At 37.7% G+C, this 16380-nt stretch overlaps 1 protein-coding gene across 1 annotated transcript in view; it reads right to left on the bottom strand.

Annotated features, from left to right (window-relative positions):
- Nucleotides 1-16380, bottom strand: part of mtus2a (microtubule associated tumor suppressor candidate 2a) — a 66827-nt gene that overhangs the window by 30987 nt on the left and 19460 nt on the right. The window contains exons 3-4 of the mRNA XM_030153833.1: nucleotides 14368-14626; nucleotides 6326-6568 (exon numbers count right to left, since the gene is read on the bottom strand). Of these exons, the coding sequence (XP_030009693.1) occupies nucleotides 6326-6568; nucleotides 14368-14626 (502 nt within the window). The remainder of the gene's footprint in view (nucleotides 1-6325; nucleotides 6569-14367; nucleotides 14627-16380) is intronic.

Here is a 16380-nt window from a genome sequence, read left to right as displayed (position 1 = left end):
GTTTTGTCAAATTTTTCCAGTAATAAATGCATTCATTTTAAAATATACCACATCATTATACAGTATATTTGTGCACTCATTACGCATACAGTACATATAGATTCATTTTTACATTGCAAATGTGTTTTATCTCTTTTCATATAATTATCACATCAAACACTGGCTGTTGTCCACTCTTTCTGTTGTATGTATTGTGTACCGTATGTAATACATCATAGAGCTTTCACATATGTATCTTCATAACCCCAGGGAATAGAACTGACCCAGTGGTGCAGTATGCAATTTTCTCTCTGCAGTTTTATAATAGACCTGCAGGCTAAACCTGTAGAAGCTATACTACCTGCACATATGTACTGACTGTTCTGTGTAATGCATCTTTGATTAAAAAACAAATAAGATCAATAATACTAAGTAATGTTTCTGCAAGATATAGCACTGTGTAGCCTGTGCAAACTATTATTGCCTTCCCATGTACAGCATTGTGCAAACACACACCCACATATAACCCCAATGAACAGAAGACGGATGCCAAGCAACGACAGAGTGGAGTTTAACTCCAGGGATTTCCTTCCAACCCAGCAAACCGTTCCTCTTCATCGCTCTCTTCCTTAATGATTCCTTGAACCCCTATCTTCCAGAGCCCTAATGGAGTCCGTTTTGCTTGCTGATCAATAGGGAAAACGAGCAAGTGAGCTTGGGCTTCTTTTTTCTCTCTCTGCTGAAGAGAGAGTTGCTGGTTTTCCTATCACTCCCCTGACATCTTTGGTAGAAGGATGTGTGAGAACTCATCTGTCAGTCTGTATCTTGTTTGATCTAAGATGGAGCACAGTGAAAGGGGGCAAAGATCCCCTAGTGAGGCAAATCAGGTATCATCGACACTCTTGCATCCAGGCTTTACTCACTCAGAGTGTGTGTGTGTGTATATATATATATATACATATATATATATATATATATATACACACACACACACACACACACACACATATATATACACATATATATAAGCAATCACATGACAGACAGATACTACATAGACAAAACCCTTAGAAATTACAGATTCACCATTGTTTGTTCTCCTTGTGACTGCTACTAAACTTTTCTCCACCAACTTGCTACGACACAGAACAGTATGGAAATAGGTTTGTGCAGTCAGTCAGAAACATACCCTAATATGCAGTTAATGCACTGATGAAGATGTATGTTTTTTATCAGCAGCAAATTCTGTAATGTAGTGGAAACTGCATCAGGAAAATATAAGTCATGGTATTTTATGTCAGTCAGTTTCAAAACATTACCAGAAAACCTTGGAGCTAAACTCTTAAAAGTGACTCCACAGTGGGAGCGACAGAATCGGGGATTTACAGCCAAGCCCATTTTATTCTGGAAGGTCAACAGGAGCGAAAAGTTCAAATACCCAGCTGGTAAAGGTCATAAGCACCATGCAGCATCAAAAGTGGAGGTAAATGTTTCCGCTTTTCCGATCTGGCCTCACACACACACACAAAAACAGGAACATCAAAGAACCTAAATCTTTTTGCCTCTCATGTCTATCGTTGTGGTCCTACCGTGCTCTGAGGAACAGCAGGAACATTCTGCTGCAGGCATGTCTTTAAAACCTCTAGTGTTTCAGGTTCTGCTGGCAGGTATTTCTGTGCTTATTTTTTGTTGTGTGAATGTGGATGTCTGTGGTCAACCTGTGGGTGGACCTTTGGAACAACATGCCATATGGGGTAAGTCTGCTAAGGATAAAAGTGACAGCCAATCAAAAGGACAACACACAATCAGACAGGGATTAGGTCACTCTTAAACCTACAATAAATGATTTCTGGCCTCAGGGCACTCAGGTTTACTTCACTTGGGTTTGTCACTTTGAGTGGCACATAATATACTGTCATTTCAGACACTGTTACAATGAAAGCTGCATTTAAGGTTTACAATAACATAGATGGACACAAATGACAAAGAGGGAAAAAAAGAAAGAAATTTTTGTCTACTTTGACTTACAAAGAAATTTGATGTTTACTTAAGTAATTAGCATAGAACAGTAAGCGACTTGCATAGAACTACACAAGTAAAGCTAATATCTGGAGGGTGAACTAATTATTGATGGTTATGTCTGTCTCTGACAATAAATCTAAAGGTTGTTTAATTACAACTATCCTGCCAAGACGTGAATTCTTCTTTTTCTTTACAGTAGCTGATCTGGAGCATCCCCTGCACAGTTAGACAGTTTATGTTCAATTCCAGCCAATGAGAGAGAGAAAAGGGGGATGAAAAAAGTATGAGCGCTGGTGGAGGGGGGGGTAACAGGGGAAAACAGTGATGACATAACAGGGGGCCTGGCGTGCGTGAGAGTGGAGGCGCTTACGTCAACTGTAACTGGGAGAAGAAGAGCAAGCAATCTCTATGTAGGTCACATTAAAAACACATGCAGCTACCACAAATTCAGCCAACTAACCAGCTAGTCAACCAGGCAGAGAAGAAATCTCAACTGCAAGTGCACTACTGGTTTTAAAGAATCAAAATGCACAAAGGTATTAGGAAAAGGGTACTGCATATATTAAGGGTAACGCATATATTAATCTGCTGGTTATAAACCCAAGTAAATTACTCATGAGTCTGAAGAAAGATATACATTGGCAATATATTTATCACAAAAAGCAATCTTGAATCAATGGAAATTAAACAGTAACCCAAATTTCATCCTCTGAATTTTTCAATTCAATGAATAACTTCCAGTAGCACTCAGTTTTAATGCATATTACTACATATTCAGCTTTTCCCCACAAGTCAGTCTGTCCTACTGACTTAACACAACAACTTACACCATGTTACCTCCTTGCTTATTATTGGTAAGAGTGATTAATTAATGATGAGAGCATGTTTAGATCTGTCGTGTTAATGATAGTGATTTCCATTAACTAATATCAGTGTAAGTCTATGGATTAATCATGTGTGACACAGGAACAAATAATAATGATTTCCACTGGCTCCTACTGGATGCCTTTAAGGTAAAACTGTGTGTGTTGGTTTTGATATGCTAGGGCTCCACATTAATGACACAAACATTAAGAGTGAAAATACAGAGTTAAGTAGAAATATGAAGAGGGGTGGAGCTCAGGAAAACAAAGCAAACTGCATGATGAATGTGGGAGGAAGCTGTTTATGCAAACTACATTCATGAGGGGGATGCACAGAGTAGATAAAGATAATGAAAAGAGTCTGGTGATGATGGTGATTTAATCAGTATTGTAATAGACAATAGCAATATGGTGAACAGATTAGGTTTATGAGAAGGATGGGCATTAATGGGGCTATTGATATTCCAAACTCTCAACAGCAGGTGGGTCATTCCATATGAAATCAACAGATTTTAAGAAAATTTCAGATTTTTCTAAATTTTTACATACTTATAGAACATTATATATGATGGGAAAATCCAAAATTTCAAGGCTTAATTGTAAATAGTTCCAAAGTTATGACCATTTGAAGTAGGTAGGGGGTACCCTAAAATTGCGACCAAAATTAAGACTTGAAATTTTTGGCTATTTTCAGGCTTCTATAACTTCTGAACAACAAGAGCTAGAGGTGTGAAATTTTCAGAATCATTTCAAAGGAATCTATAGTCCTAAGAAATGTGAAAATATTTACTTAAAATTTATAATTGCATGTTACAGAGAATGACAAAGTTGAGATTTTATCCATGGCGAACTTCTAAAATGCTACATTTGGCCACTCATTACACAAAACCTAATCATCATATTCATTAGAAATTTTATGTGCTATATCTTGGCTACTTTGGGAATGGATCTGTGTAAAATGAAGGTCCTATGTTATGTTATGTATGATATATGAACAGCTTAAAATCAAAAATATCTGTCCAACCTCCTGATTCAAAGGTCAATATCAGCATGTGGGATAGGTAGTATCACAAAATAAAAGACACCCAGTGAAAGTACAGGAATTGCCCTAAATTTTGACACCAAGCACAACTTGCTTCTATAAATCCCATATTTTAGCCAAAATGTCCATATTTAATTTGAACATTTAACATAGAAGGATTTATAGTAGCAAGTTGTGCTTAGTGTCAAAATTTAAAAGTAAAAGACATAATGTGAAAGTACAGGAATTGCTCTAAATTGTGTAATGAGTGGCCAAAAGTAGCATTTTAGAAGTTCGTGATGGATAAAATCTCAACTTTGTCATTCTCTGTAACATGCCATTATAAATTTTAAGTAAATATTTTCACATTTCTTAGGACTATAGACTCCTGTGAAATAATTCTGAAAATTTCAGACCTCTAGCTCTTGTTGTTCAGAAGTTATAGAAGCCTGAAAATAGCCAAAATTTCAAGTCTTAATTTTGCTTGCAATTTTAGGGTACTCCCTACCTACTTCAAATGGTCATAACTTTGGAACTATTTACAATTAAGCCTTGAAATTTTGGATTTTTCCATCATATATAATGTACTAGAAGTATGTAAAAATTTAGAAAAATCTGAGAGGGTCAGATGGGGACCACTTGATGAAATTATATGGAATGACCCAGGTGGAGGTCACATAGAACACACTTAAGACAACCAAAATAACCAACAGATTAATGCTATGAATCCACAGACTGTATCACTCACTGAATAAAGCATGACGCTCATTGTTAACCTGTACTATAGTATCATCAAGTTTTCTTCTTCAAACAGAAACTAGTATTTAGTCTAAATAATAGTGTCTTATAGTCACCTCCATTTTCTGTATGGTTTGTATTGTCAATAGCTGCACTAAAGTTCGGCTTGGAATTTTCCAAATAAGGTCAGAACTATCACAGTTTAGTCAGAACTGCGGATTAACAAACAACGAACTTAGCAAAGATAAAAACATCACATAGCACACATATTTCAGCATCAAACTCCATTCTTTTCATTTAGAGCTATGTCCAGTGATGAAAAGAACACATTTTCTTGCAGTGTCCCTTTCTTTGACTCTAAAAGTTGTGTCTTAATGGTTCTCATCTGATCTGGTCACTTTTTTAGAGTTTGATCAAAGGTCCTGTGGTGTTAGTTTTCCTCACCATGGTAGACCAGCACAGTGACTCACTACTCCCTCTAGTGGTCACATAAATCTGACAAACTGTGGGTATGAATAGATTAGGGTCCGATCAAGCAAAAGTGAACATCAACATGAAAAAGTAAATTTGCACAAATCATTTATTAAGTGGGCTCATTTTTTTGCTAAAGATCTCTATTTTATGGAACTGTTATCCCTTTTAAAATACCACCTATACAGTACAGAAGATGTTTCGAACCTTCTGCTAGGCTGCATTAAATTAAAAAAAGACATGCAAAAACTGTCTATTACTTTGAGAAATTAAAATTCTGAATGATGAAGATTGTGAATTCATAGACTGATCACATTTAAAATGACTATCTGTGAACCGTTACTGAGAGATTACTCTTTTTTACCTGTATCAGAATGGACCACCACAAGTTGTAAATAACACTGTGTTAGTGTTAAATACATTAAATAAATCAGTGTTTATATCTGGCTTGTCGTTTTAAAAACTAGGTCAACATTTTGGGAGATGCATACAATGGTAAAGAGTCATCTGTGTGTTACTATGGCGGCCTGACCACGTGTTAGCACATTCTCGTGTAAATAAAACACACTTTTCAATATTTTACTCCAAATTTTATTTTTGGCATAGTTGAACATAATATCTAAAAGGTTTTGTCCTACTTGATATCAATTTCTGTGGAGAACTGCATGTTTTGAAAGTTTGCATAAAGCTTAAAAAATGTATGTCTATTTCAAGTCCACGTGTTACCAAGCAGTAATTTGACATTTTTCACCTAAAAATTTTATCTCCCCAAATTTTGTTGTACATAATGTTAAAGTGTTTATAAATTCCTACTCAAATATATATAATACATGCATATAAGTTCCTCTGATTACATGACAGAGACTGTTGAACACGAAATGTGTCCACGTGTTACCGCTTGATTGGACCCATTAGTGTATCTCTTAAGTCAAATACATTGGCAACTTTGGCACAATTTCACAGCTCCTTATTCAATATTAATCCATAAATAGCTGCCAATCACATATTCAGCCCCTCTACCTGTCTGAACACATGTGACTAATCACACAAATCACCCCAAGGTTAATTTTCTTCTACCTGAAAACAGAGTTCAGAGAAAACAAAGGGAGTTATGTTTCCCTCTTAATTACAGTACAATATGCTAAAAAGTAATTATGGGGCTGTTTCCTACTGACAATCACTGCAGCTTTAACAGTCACTACATAAACAGATTTGTGATGAGCAGACTCACGGTGGGTTGTCCTGCAGGGGTCGCTCTGTGTGCTGTCAGCGGAATGGGCTGAGGAGACAGAGGAGACGCTGGAGCTCCTGACAAAGCCAAAGGCTGCCAGACGACCTGCGGGGAGACGGTTGGAGCTGAAGCCCGGAGGGCGCAGGCCTGACTGGCTGGCTTTAGGAAGCAGCGACCTGGAGGCCATGGCCTGAGCCTGGGCTGTCGATGGAGCAGGAGCATGATGAGTGAAAACTTGGTCATCTGTTGGAAAAGGCGCAACAAAGTCATGATGTATAATTTTATTTAGCAGAACGTTGATGAAAAATAGTGTATGTATTGTTTCACGAAGGATGTCCTTAACCAGGGGTGGGCAGTTCCGGTCCTTGAGGGTCAGTATCCTGCATGTTTTACATGTATCCCTCTTCCAACACACCTGATTCAAATGATAAGCCTATCATCAAGCTCTGCAGAAGCCTGATAACGACCATCAGGTGTGCTGGAAGACGGAAATATCTAAAACATGCAGGATACTGGCCCTTGAGGACCAGGATTGGACACCCTTGTTTTGGATATTTCCCTCTTCCAGCACACCTGGTTCAATTAATGATCAGCTCATCATCAAGCTCTGCAGAAGCCTGATAATGATGCAATGGCTTCCAGGTGTGATGGAAGAGGGAAATACCTAAAACAGTGGTTCCCAACCTTTTTTGGCTCGTGACCCCATTTTAACTTCACACATTTCTGGCGACCCCAGACATTCAAAATGGAGACACTTTTTTTTTTTTTTTTTTGCTAAAATTAACTTGTTTTTGATCATGTAAGAGTTCACTCTACTATGTTGCAAATAAACGTTAATTTTAGATGACATTTAGTCTATATAATGTATATTATTATGGATGGAGGCAGAAAAGTCAGGTGTAGATTACTGCACAAAGGGAGAATTTGATTTTCCTTGGTCAGGGTATGTACAGTCAGTCCAGCTTGGATTTACAAGGCTGACAGCTAATACTGAACAAACAATAACTCAAACTATGAATTATGGAAGAGCTGCAGCATCTGAAACTGACCACAATGAACATTTGAAAGATAAAGAGTACCACAGTGCTTCAGTTTCAGCTTCAGAGTTTGTCATGTCCTTTATGTATTGGGATTGTCTCTCTCAACTCACCATATATGTTTTATTAGTAAGTTTTGTTTTGTTTTTATTTTTTTTTATCAATTACTAGAAATTTCAGGCAACCCCATTTGAATTTCAGGCAACCCCACGTGGGGTCCCGACCCCAAGGTTGAAAAACAGTGATCTAAAGCATGTACGATACTGGTCCTTGAGGACTGAAGTTGCCCACTCCTGTCCTCAACTGAACTGGTTTTGTGCCACAAAAGAATATACAAAAGACAGCAGACTGCATTGTATACAGATTATGTTAAATGAAGTAATCCCAAATTTTATCTCATCTGGCAGTAAGACACATTAATGCACAGCTTGTTTGAACATCTATACTGTAGTATATGCTGATGAACAAAAAGCACTGCAAGTAAAGAAAGCAGGATTGTGTGTGTTTGTGTCTGAGTGACTACTGTAAACTCATTAAACTGAGCTCACACACCAGCAAAAAAATCAGTAGGTTCAGCATAGCCATGATGTTTATTTCCCCCATGAATCATTCATCATTCTGTGTTGACTAAGCTCTCGGCAGGCACCAGGAACTTCTCTCTGGTATGACTCCAACATCTACAGAAATCAAATATACTGACTGTACACACAACAACCTGCGAACAACCGCTTTTGGCTTAGTCCAGCCTTACTTGCAGAGTGGGTTAGGAGCCAACAGTTTCTCAAAAGACAACACTTAAGAGGATATAAGGCACAGAAGATATATGGCTATGTTTATAATTCATTGCACTGTGGGTAATTTGTAGGTTGTACACATATCATAACAGCATTTACTTCCATCACGTGCCATAAACCCTTGTCTCGATTTACTGCCTAGACTATAGACTGTGCTCAATGTCAAATTTTTTCATGTGTAGGAAGTGCTGTGTTTTTTGTGCTACAGGCATATCTTTGGGTGGTCTGTGGGTGGACAAAGCGCCAGACATTAGAGACCGCTTTTGTTTGAGGTTCACTCAGAATAAGATCTTGGTTGCAGTTAGATATTTACTTTTTTTTTCATTTTTTCCAGTCACAGGTTACATGTATACAACAAGCCTTTGTATATGAAAAGACATAAAGTCAGTAACCTAGGTGACAGCAATATATAAAAGCAAAATAAAACAACCTCAACAAAGACCAAAACAGACAACAAAAAAACAGTACCTCAACATTAAAGAGTACAATTATATGGTCCTATGTAGGTCAATCAGTGAAAATAATATGGTCCATCTCAGCATTTAAAGTGCCTCATTACGCACGTAATCTCAGGCTCCTATATGTTCAGGAGTAAATTAGGTTTAGTTCATTCCAGTCCAGTGGGGAACTGCCACATATGTGAATACAAATAGCACATTCAGATATATATACAGTGGTGTGCAAAAATATTAGAACACTTGTCAAATCTTAAGAAACTGGTGTTTTTTTTTTTTTTTCCCAGAGCCTGAATTTCACTTTTTTGCCATTGCAAAAGGTAAAGGCAAAGGTACTGAGAATATTTCACCTACAAATTTATCAGTCCAGTCCTTTTTTTTACATTTTACTCTAATAATTTAGTGTGGCCCCCCTTGGCTACAATCACAGCAGCACACCTTTCTGATATTGTGTTGATGTATTTTCTGAGAGTTTCAACCCCAATGTCATTCCACGCTTTCAGAAGCTCATTCCAGAGAGTTTCCTTAGAGTTTCCTTAGATTTATGCCAAGGGGGGCCACATTTAATATTAGAGTAAAATGTAAAAAAAAAAAAAAAAAAAAAAAAAAGGACTGTACTGCTAAATTTGTAGGTGAAATATCCTCAGTACCTTTGCCTTTACCTTTTGCAATGGCAAAAAAGTGAAATTCAAGCTCTGGGAACAAATAAACTACCAGTTTCTTAAGATTTGACAAGTGTTCTAATATTTTTGCACACCGCTGTATATATTTTTTGTAAACGTTAAAGAAGGTTAACCCTATAACGCCAAACGCATCATATTTGAAACATGAGTTTTGAAGCCCTCTACATGATCAGTGTGGTATTTTTGAAAAACCTGATGTATACAATTAGATACATGCAATACACTGATAATCCACCAGGGGGGAGGAATTCATTCACCAGAGGCCTTTCCAGCAACACAACAAGATTGCCATTAATGAGGAAGGAGGCAGAACTTTGACAGTTTTGAAAAGGAATTACCAATTTGTTAGACATGTTTGTGTTATATTTTGTTTTTGTTTGTTCAAAAATAATAATATTTGAGCATTGAGAACAGATGTATCAAATATGATACAAAATTGAAACTCATACATGGAAATTGATATTTGAAAAAAACATTTTTTTTGGTTGTTCAGAAGGACCAATAAAGGCTCCAGTTTCAAAGAACTGGAATTTTGTGTCAATGATTTAATGGTTCAGGCTTTACAGGGTTAATTTATCGGTGGCACTCTCTTTCTCTCAAACTGTATTTGTTGTTGCAAATTATGTAATTTCTAGAAAACAGACTTGCCTACTATGTAGGTTTTTAGACCAAACAAGAACAAAGGCCTGGAAGAAAATAAAGATGAAGTGAAAGCATCTGTACAAAGACGGGGAAAGCATCATCAACAGGGAATCAGAGAAGGAGGATAAAAAAGTAATCAAAGCTACACAGTGGCATCTATTGTCAGCAACCTCTGTAATCTATGGTTTTCAACAGCAGAATGGAGGAAATGTGTAGGCACGAAGAAGCAAAGCTGCACACACACTCATGCACACAGTGGACAGAGACTAAATCCCTAGGTCTTGGATTGAAGCCCCATCCAGCAAAAAGGTCCAGATCCTGAGCAGAAGAGGAGCATTATCCCCTGCTGGCTGCAGAGATAAGGTAGGTAGCCCTCCTTTCCCCTCCATTTGGCACAGCTGTGAGCTCCAGTGCTACAACTCGACAGTCACTCCACATCAGCAAAAAGTAAAAAAAAATTGAGAAGGAGGAAGTGGAACAGAAAGTGGGAGAAATTGGAAGGATAAAATATCTCTAGTGCATCTCTTCTCCAGCAAAATCAGTGACACTGTGCCTCACTTATCACCACTTTTCATTCTTCCTCGCTATCTGCCTCAGTGGTATGTGATCTGTTTATTAGATTGGTGCCTGCTCCTCTTGAGTGAGAAGGTCAGGATCATTAAAGATAAATGTCCTCATTTTCCTCCTACCCCCCACTCTATCCATCCCTTCTGAGAGTCAAGAAAGACAGAAGAATCTTACTCATCTACTTTAGCCTAGAAACCTCATGTCTTGTTTAATGAGAATACATTTTTAAACACAAAGAACACCTGGAGAACAAATGAAATAATTCAATACTATTTATTATTTACTTTATATTCTATTCTGGAGCTGTCTTTAGACTTTCTCTTAAAATGTGCACCTTCTTCTTTGCATTCATAACACATCTCTCAAATAATCTGTATCGAAAAAAAAAAAACAGTGTGGTTTTGGAAAATGTTTTTCCAGGGCTTGCAGTTTACTAGGATGACGCTACGGCATCTCAACAATACCAGCTACTATTAATATTTGTAAAATTAACCCATAATAAATCACCAGTCTTCTCTCCATGATGAAAAGAGTATCTAGATATGATAAGGTTTAGGTAAAATGTGAGCAGAAAAGTCAATAGGACAGCTGGAATAAGACCTATAATGACCCATTGATTTTAATTATAAGGCATTGTGCAAAACCTGCATGGATTTCTTCACCTAAGCATTAAATTGCATGTTATTAAATGTGATATTTGAGTGCAGAACCCCTAATGCACAGCTCAGACATGGTTGCTATAAAAAAAAGAAAATGGAGATGAGAGTATTATCATTAAGAAGTTGCAGCGTTAATGTAGCTTCAACTGGTCCTATAAGTGTCTGATACTCATTAACATAACAATGAAGAGTTAAATCTTATATTGTAATTGTATGAGAGGTTATAGTGGTTTCTGCAGTAGAATGTAGTGAAGGGCTGAAATAGTTAATTCCACGATGATGAAGAGAGCAGAAGAGAAACAAATGTGACAATATTGTGGATATATAGTCATAAATTCCAAACAGTCTCTAAAATAAGTGATTGTTCAAAGAAATCCATAACACAGTCTACATAGGGCTGGACTATAAGGCCAAAAAATGTCATCCATAAATCTTCCTCTGCTTATCTAAGAAACTCATTTCCATCGCTTGTATCCATGGTCTCATTCTTTCAGTCACTGCCACAGCTTGTGACCATAGGTGACGGCAGGAATAAATTTACCAGCAAATTGAGAGCTTCGCATTTTGGCTCATTTTCCTTCTTTACCACAAGAGACTGGTACAGTATCCACATAACTGCTGACAATGCCCCAATCACCCACTCCATTGTACCCTGACTTGTGACCAAGACTCCAACATGCTTGAAGTCCTCTGGTTGGGATAGTAACACATACCCAACTTGGAAGTGGCATGCCACCATTTTCCATCTGAGAACCATGGCTGCTACACACTTGGTTGCAAAATGCCACAATGAAAGCCTTAAGTTAGACCAAGTCAATAGGACCACATTATCTGTAAAAAAACAGAGATCTGAACCCACAGCCACCAAACTAAACACCCTCCACCCTCTTCCCAGGAAATTTTGTCCATTTTGCACTGAGAATGAGTCTGACTTACTACTAGCGATGTAAACCAAGCTTTGGGTATGTTCAAACAAGTACCAAATATCCTGTAGCTGAGGGCAATGGACCCCATACTCCTGAAGCCCCTCCCCCCCCTCCCCCCACAGGATGCCCTAAGGAATGTGGTCAAGTGCCTTCTTCAGATATACACCCTAGGGCTCCACTACCAATTTTAGTCTGAGCTGGTGGTGGTGGGGGTTAGCGGTCCATGCTTGACGGAGCAGAAGGTAGCGGTCCATGATTGTCGTAGCGTTGCAAAGTGAAAGTGAAACTGAAGATGCTTTACTATTCCTCTAACTCTCCAGTCCACACCACATATATGGACTGGACGGACAAACTTCCATGAGCCCTCCAGCACCCTGTAGAGCAGGAGTGTCCAATCCTGGTCCTCGAGGGCCGGTATCCTGTTTGTTTTAGATGTTTCCCTCTTCCAACACACCTGACTCAAATGATCATCAAGCTCTGCAGAAGCCTGATAACGACTGCCAGATGTACTGGAAGAGGGAAATATCTAAAACATGCAGGATACCGGCCCTCGAAGACCAGGATTGGACACCTTTGCTGTAGAGGGTAAAGAGCTGATATACATAATTATCTCACTACACTAAATATCAAGTTATTGTTTGTTTTTAGGGTTTTTAAGCCTGTAAACAATACATGTTTAGCCGTCTTGCTCTTCATTGGTTAAGCCATAAAGACCCAAACAGCCACCATCAACCAAAAGCATCTACTGACCTGAAATGTTCAATAACTGTTGATCCATTAATCCTATCAATACATGTAAATAATTGGTGTAAAATACAGTTTGTCATATTTTCAATGTCATCAGATATGACCCATTTGGACATTCAGATGCTCCATAGTGAACATGGAAACACCATCATCTTCTACAACACTGATTCACCAATAAAACCCATGTAGTTTGATAAATGACAGTGGATGGAGAGGACTGTTTTTATGCTCAGTTATTGATTTATTGATATCTTTGTTGAAAAAGTCCCTTTTTCATCAGTTTTCTCTGTTTTTAATATCATAACCCTCAACTTTAATCTGAGCTTTAATGAACATCTCCATGATCAGTGAATTAAATATTGGAAAATACCTAATTTTCACTGAAAAAACACAAAATACAGAGTATAATATTATAATAAATGGTGAAAAATCACTTAGGAACGATTAAATAGAGAAAAAATAATAATTTGGGAACTGCCACCAAGTAGCATTGGATCTTTATCGGTTAAGTATACCAAACACTCCATAGTGCAACCTTATGAGATATTATATCTTGTGACGTGCATATGTGAGTTCAGCGTACTGTCAAAACACTGAAATTATATCAAATATTTATCAAACTGTATTTACACTGAAGAAAATGATCAGTATTGCTTTATCGCTGAGCCTCACTCAAAAACAGTGACAAACACTGACACCAGTGCAATGCTGACAAATGCTGCATGTAGAATAAGAATATATAATGGGGATGTGGGTCGTATTGGTAGCAGAGGGAAAGGAGATGATGCCAGCAGCAAAATACTGATGTTACTTAAGCGTTAATTGCATTGCCCTTCAAAGCTTACTTCCCAGAGGGCCGAGCAGCACTGAGAAATCATACATATGTATTAATAGGGATTATGATAAGGAAGCCTGGCACATCATAACAGTATGCAGATCAATTCTTTATGTGCATTTTTTTCTTGACTGAACTTCAGGTCCGGGTTATCACACCCAGAGAGAGACCAAATCAAATATGCATGTGAGTGATAAATGGTAGCGCCTTCCAGCAGTGTGCAAGATGATGGGCAAATTTCCACCTTGGATATTCTAGCGACAGTGGACTTACAAGTATAAATGTGACTTGAAGTTTTGCAGATTGTGAATACTGTGTGTGAAGAGAAAGTACAAGCACTTCTCAAGCACTTATTTATTTATTTAGTACAGTAGATGCACACTTCTGGAGCAGGAAAAGTCCCCTCAGAATATTTCTTAAAGCCATCCAATCAGATCTGCCAAAATTAATCTCAGCAAATGCATTTTAATGAGCTGCCTTCATCTCAAGCCAATTTGAGGGGGAAACAGTCCCACAACTGCTCACAGCTTAGAAGAAGAAAGATAAGGTAGCTCTCTAGAGTGTTAAATTTTAGGTTGCCGAAATTCAATCTGAAACTTGCCAGAGCCCAAAGGAGGCCATCTCCATCTGGCATCACTGTGTTCAGTGAGGTAAACTAAAAAAAAATATGATGGAAGAAGTTTTTTTTAAAATGTACCTGTACTATCTTGGATTTTCTGGCTCGTCGCTGGGCTGACAGGCTGAACAGGTTGGCTGAAGACTGGTGCTGATCTCTGGCCTTGACCTGGTCCTCTGCCCTTAGCTGAGCCTGGAGTCGTCCTGGTCACAGCTCCCAGGCCCAGACGGAGACCCCTGCTGGATCGCAGCAGGCTGCCGCTGCCTCCGGCCTGGGCGGCTGTTCGGGCCTGCAGCGGGTCCTCCCCAGGACTCCCTTTAAAACTGGCAGGTCTTCCCACCTAAAAATGATCATGATGAATGTAATGAGCTCAGGTGTCCAGGTGGAAAGTTAGATATACTTATAACCTGAGTTGACAGTTTTATTTAACACAAGTCGCTTTTCCATTGGACATCTGCGCAAAACTTTTTCGATATTTACTAAATGTTGAAAAAGCAGAAGTGTGTAATGTTGGTTTTTCCATTAAATCACAAATGCGATGATTTGTTTATTATCACAAGATGACATGAGAAGTCATTTCATAAACATAGCATTGAACGTAAATATGGTGTTGATTTACAGATATATTCATTATTATTATGTATTACCCCTCTATCTCGTACAAAATTAAAAAATGATTGGGTTTCCTGGTGTGTCCACACATTCCGTGACATGTTTCATCTTCTTCTTCACTTGTTGTAACGTCTGTCAACATCCGTTTTTTAATTCACCTGACTCTAGTTGCAAAAAAAGGTCTTTCCATTGCAGTTTTGCGTGATATACCATTTGCGCTATGCCCGAAACACCACCTCTTGCCAGCGCAAAAACTTTTAATCGAAAAATGAGACTTTTGGCAAAATTGTTGTTTTTCCATTAGGGTAAATTTTTATGCACAAGTTATGGTAGCGCAATTTGAGGGTCAATGGAAAAGCGACTACTGTAAACCACATATCAGTGCCCAACACTGATTACTGTCAAACAAACTCACATTTCTTGAACAACGTTAGAATCAGTGTATAAAAAATGTAATATTTTCAGATGGAACCCCTTAGTAATTACCTGTATTTTAATCAATAACTAAAAAGTAACTAAATATTGCTTCTCAGTAATTGTAGCGGATTACAGTTACAGTCCTGTAATTTAATGCATGACCACACATATGCCTTTCTCAATCTTTGTAGAAATATACCGTGGTGGAAAAAATGTTTTGGACAAGACTAAGCATTTGCGATATATTCCATTAAGAATCACTCTTAAGTAACTGAACTCTGCCAAGTATTCTGCCAAGTATTCTTAAAACCCACATGCTCCCTTCTGCACATGTACTGTTCCACTGATGTCAAAACTGGATGCTTCAACAAGAAAATGCACCCCTGAAACACAACCAGTGCACCACATGTGTCAAAACTGTCAAGAATTTTGTTTTGTTATTTTTTCTTGTTAACAATAAACACAAAATTCATATGCATTTGTTTCTGTCTGTCTGATTCAGCCACACCTTTTGAAACATACAAAAAAAAAAAATAATTCTGCAAATATTTCACTATAATATTTGAGATTGTGTAAAATTTTAAGGATGTCCGAAAAAATGTTTCCACTACTGTGTGTACAACTGGAATATAAAGTAAATATCTATAAACTGTATAACAAACAAAAAACATTTTAGAAAAAAAAAAAGAATATTGCCGTAGTTACATGGGATCATCTGGACAGAGAAAAAGATAAAAGACCATGAAGGTGTGTAATATAATACGAGATTATTTATTAAAACATCCAAGCAGTCGACCCAAGAGAGCAGAAGGTTTTAATAAATTCAAAGTAAGGTTAGTTCTGATTGGTGTGTATGTGTGTGTGTGTGTGTTTCAATAATGTGCACATACTTCCTGCATATTTCTTGTTAGAAATAAAGACACACACCCATTATAAACCTGCAAAAACAACAAAGCTAAAGGCTCCCTTTGACTTTTCCACAGTACTGTATGTCAATAATTCCAAAGTTTAAGGTGTAAGTATGTTCCACTATTTCCCCTTTTCTCTTCTAGCAGTATGGTAATA

Source organism: Sphaeramia orbicularis, chromosome 14 (assembly GCF_902148855.1).
Source record: "Sphaeramia orbicularis chromosome 14, fSphaOr1.1, whole genome shotgun sequence".
NCBI lineage: Eukaryota > Metazoa > Chordata > Actinopteri > Kurtiformes > Apogonidae > Sphaeramia > Sphaeramia orbicularis.
The sequence above is the reverse complement of the archived record's forward strand: the minus strand, read 5'-3'. Positions and strand labels throughout refer to the sequence as shown.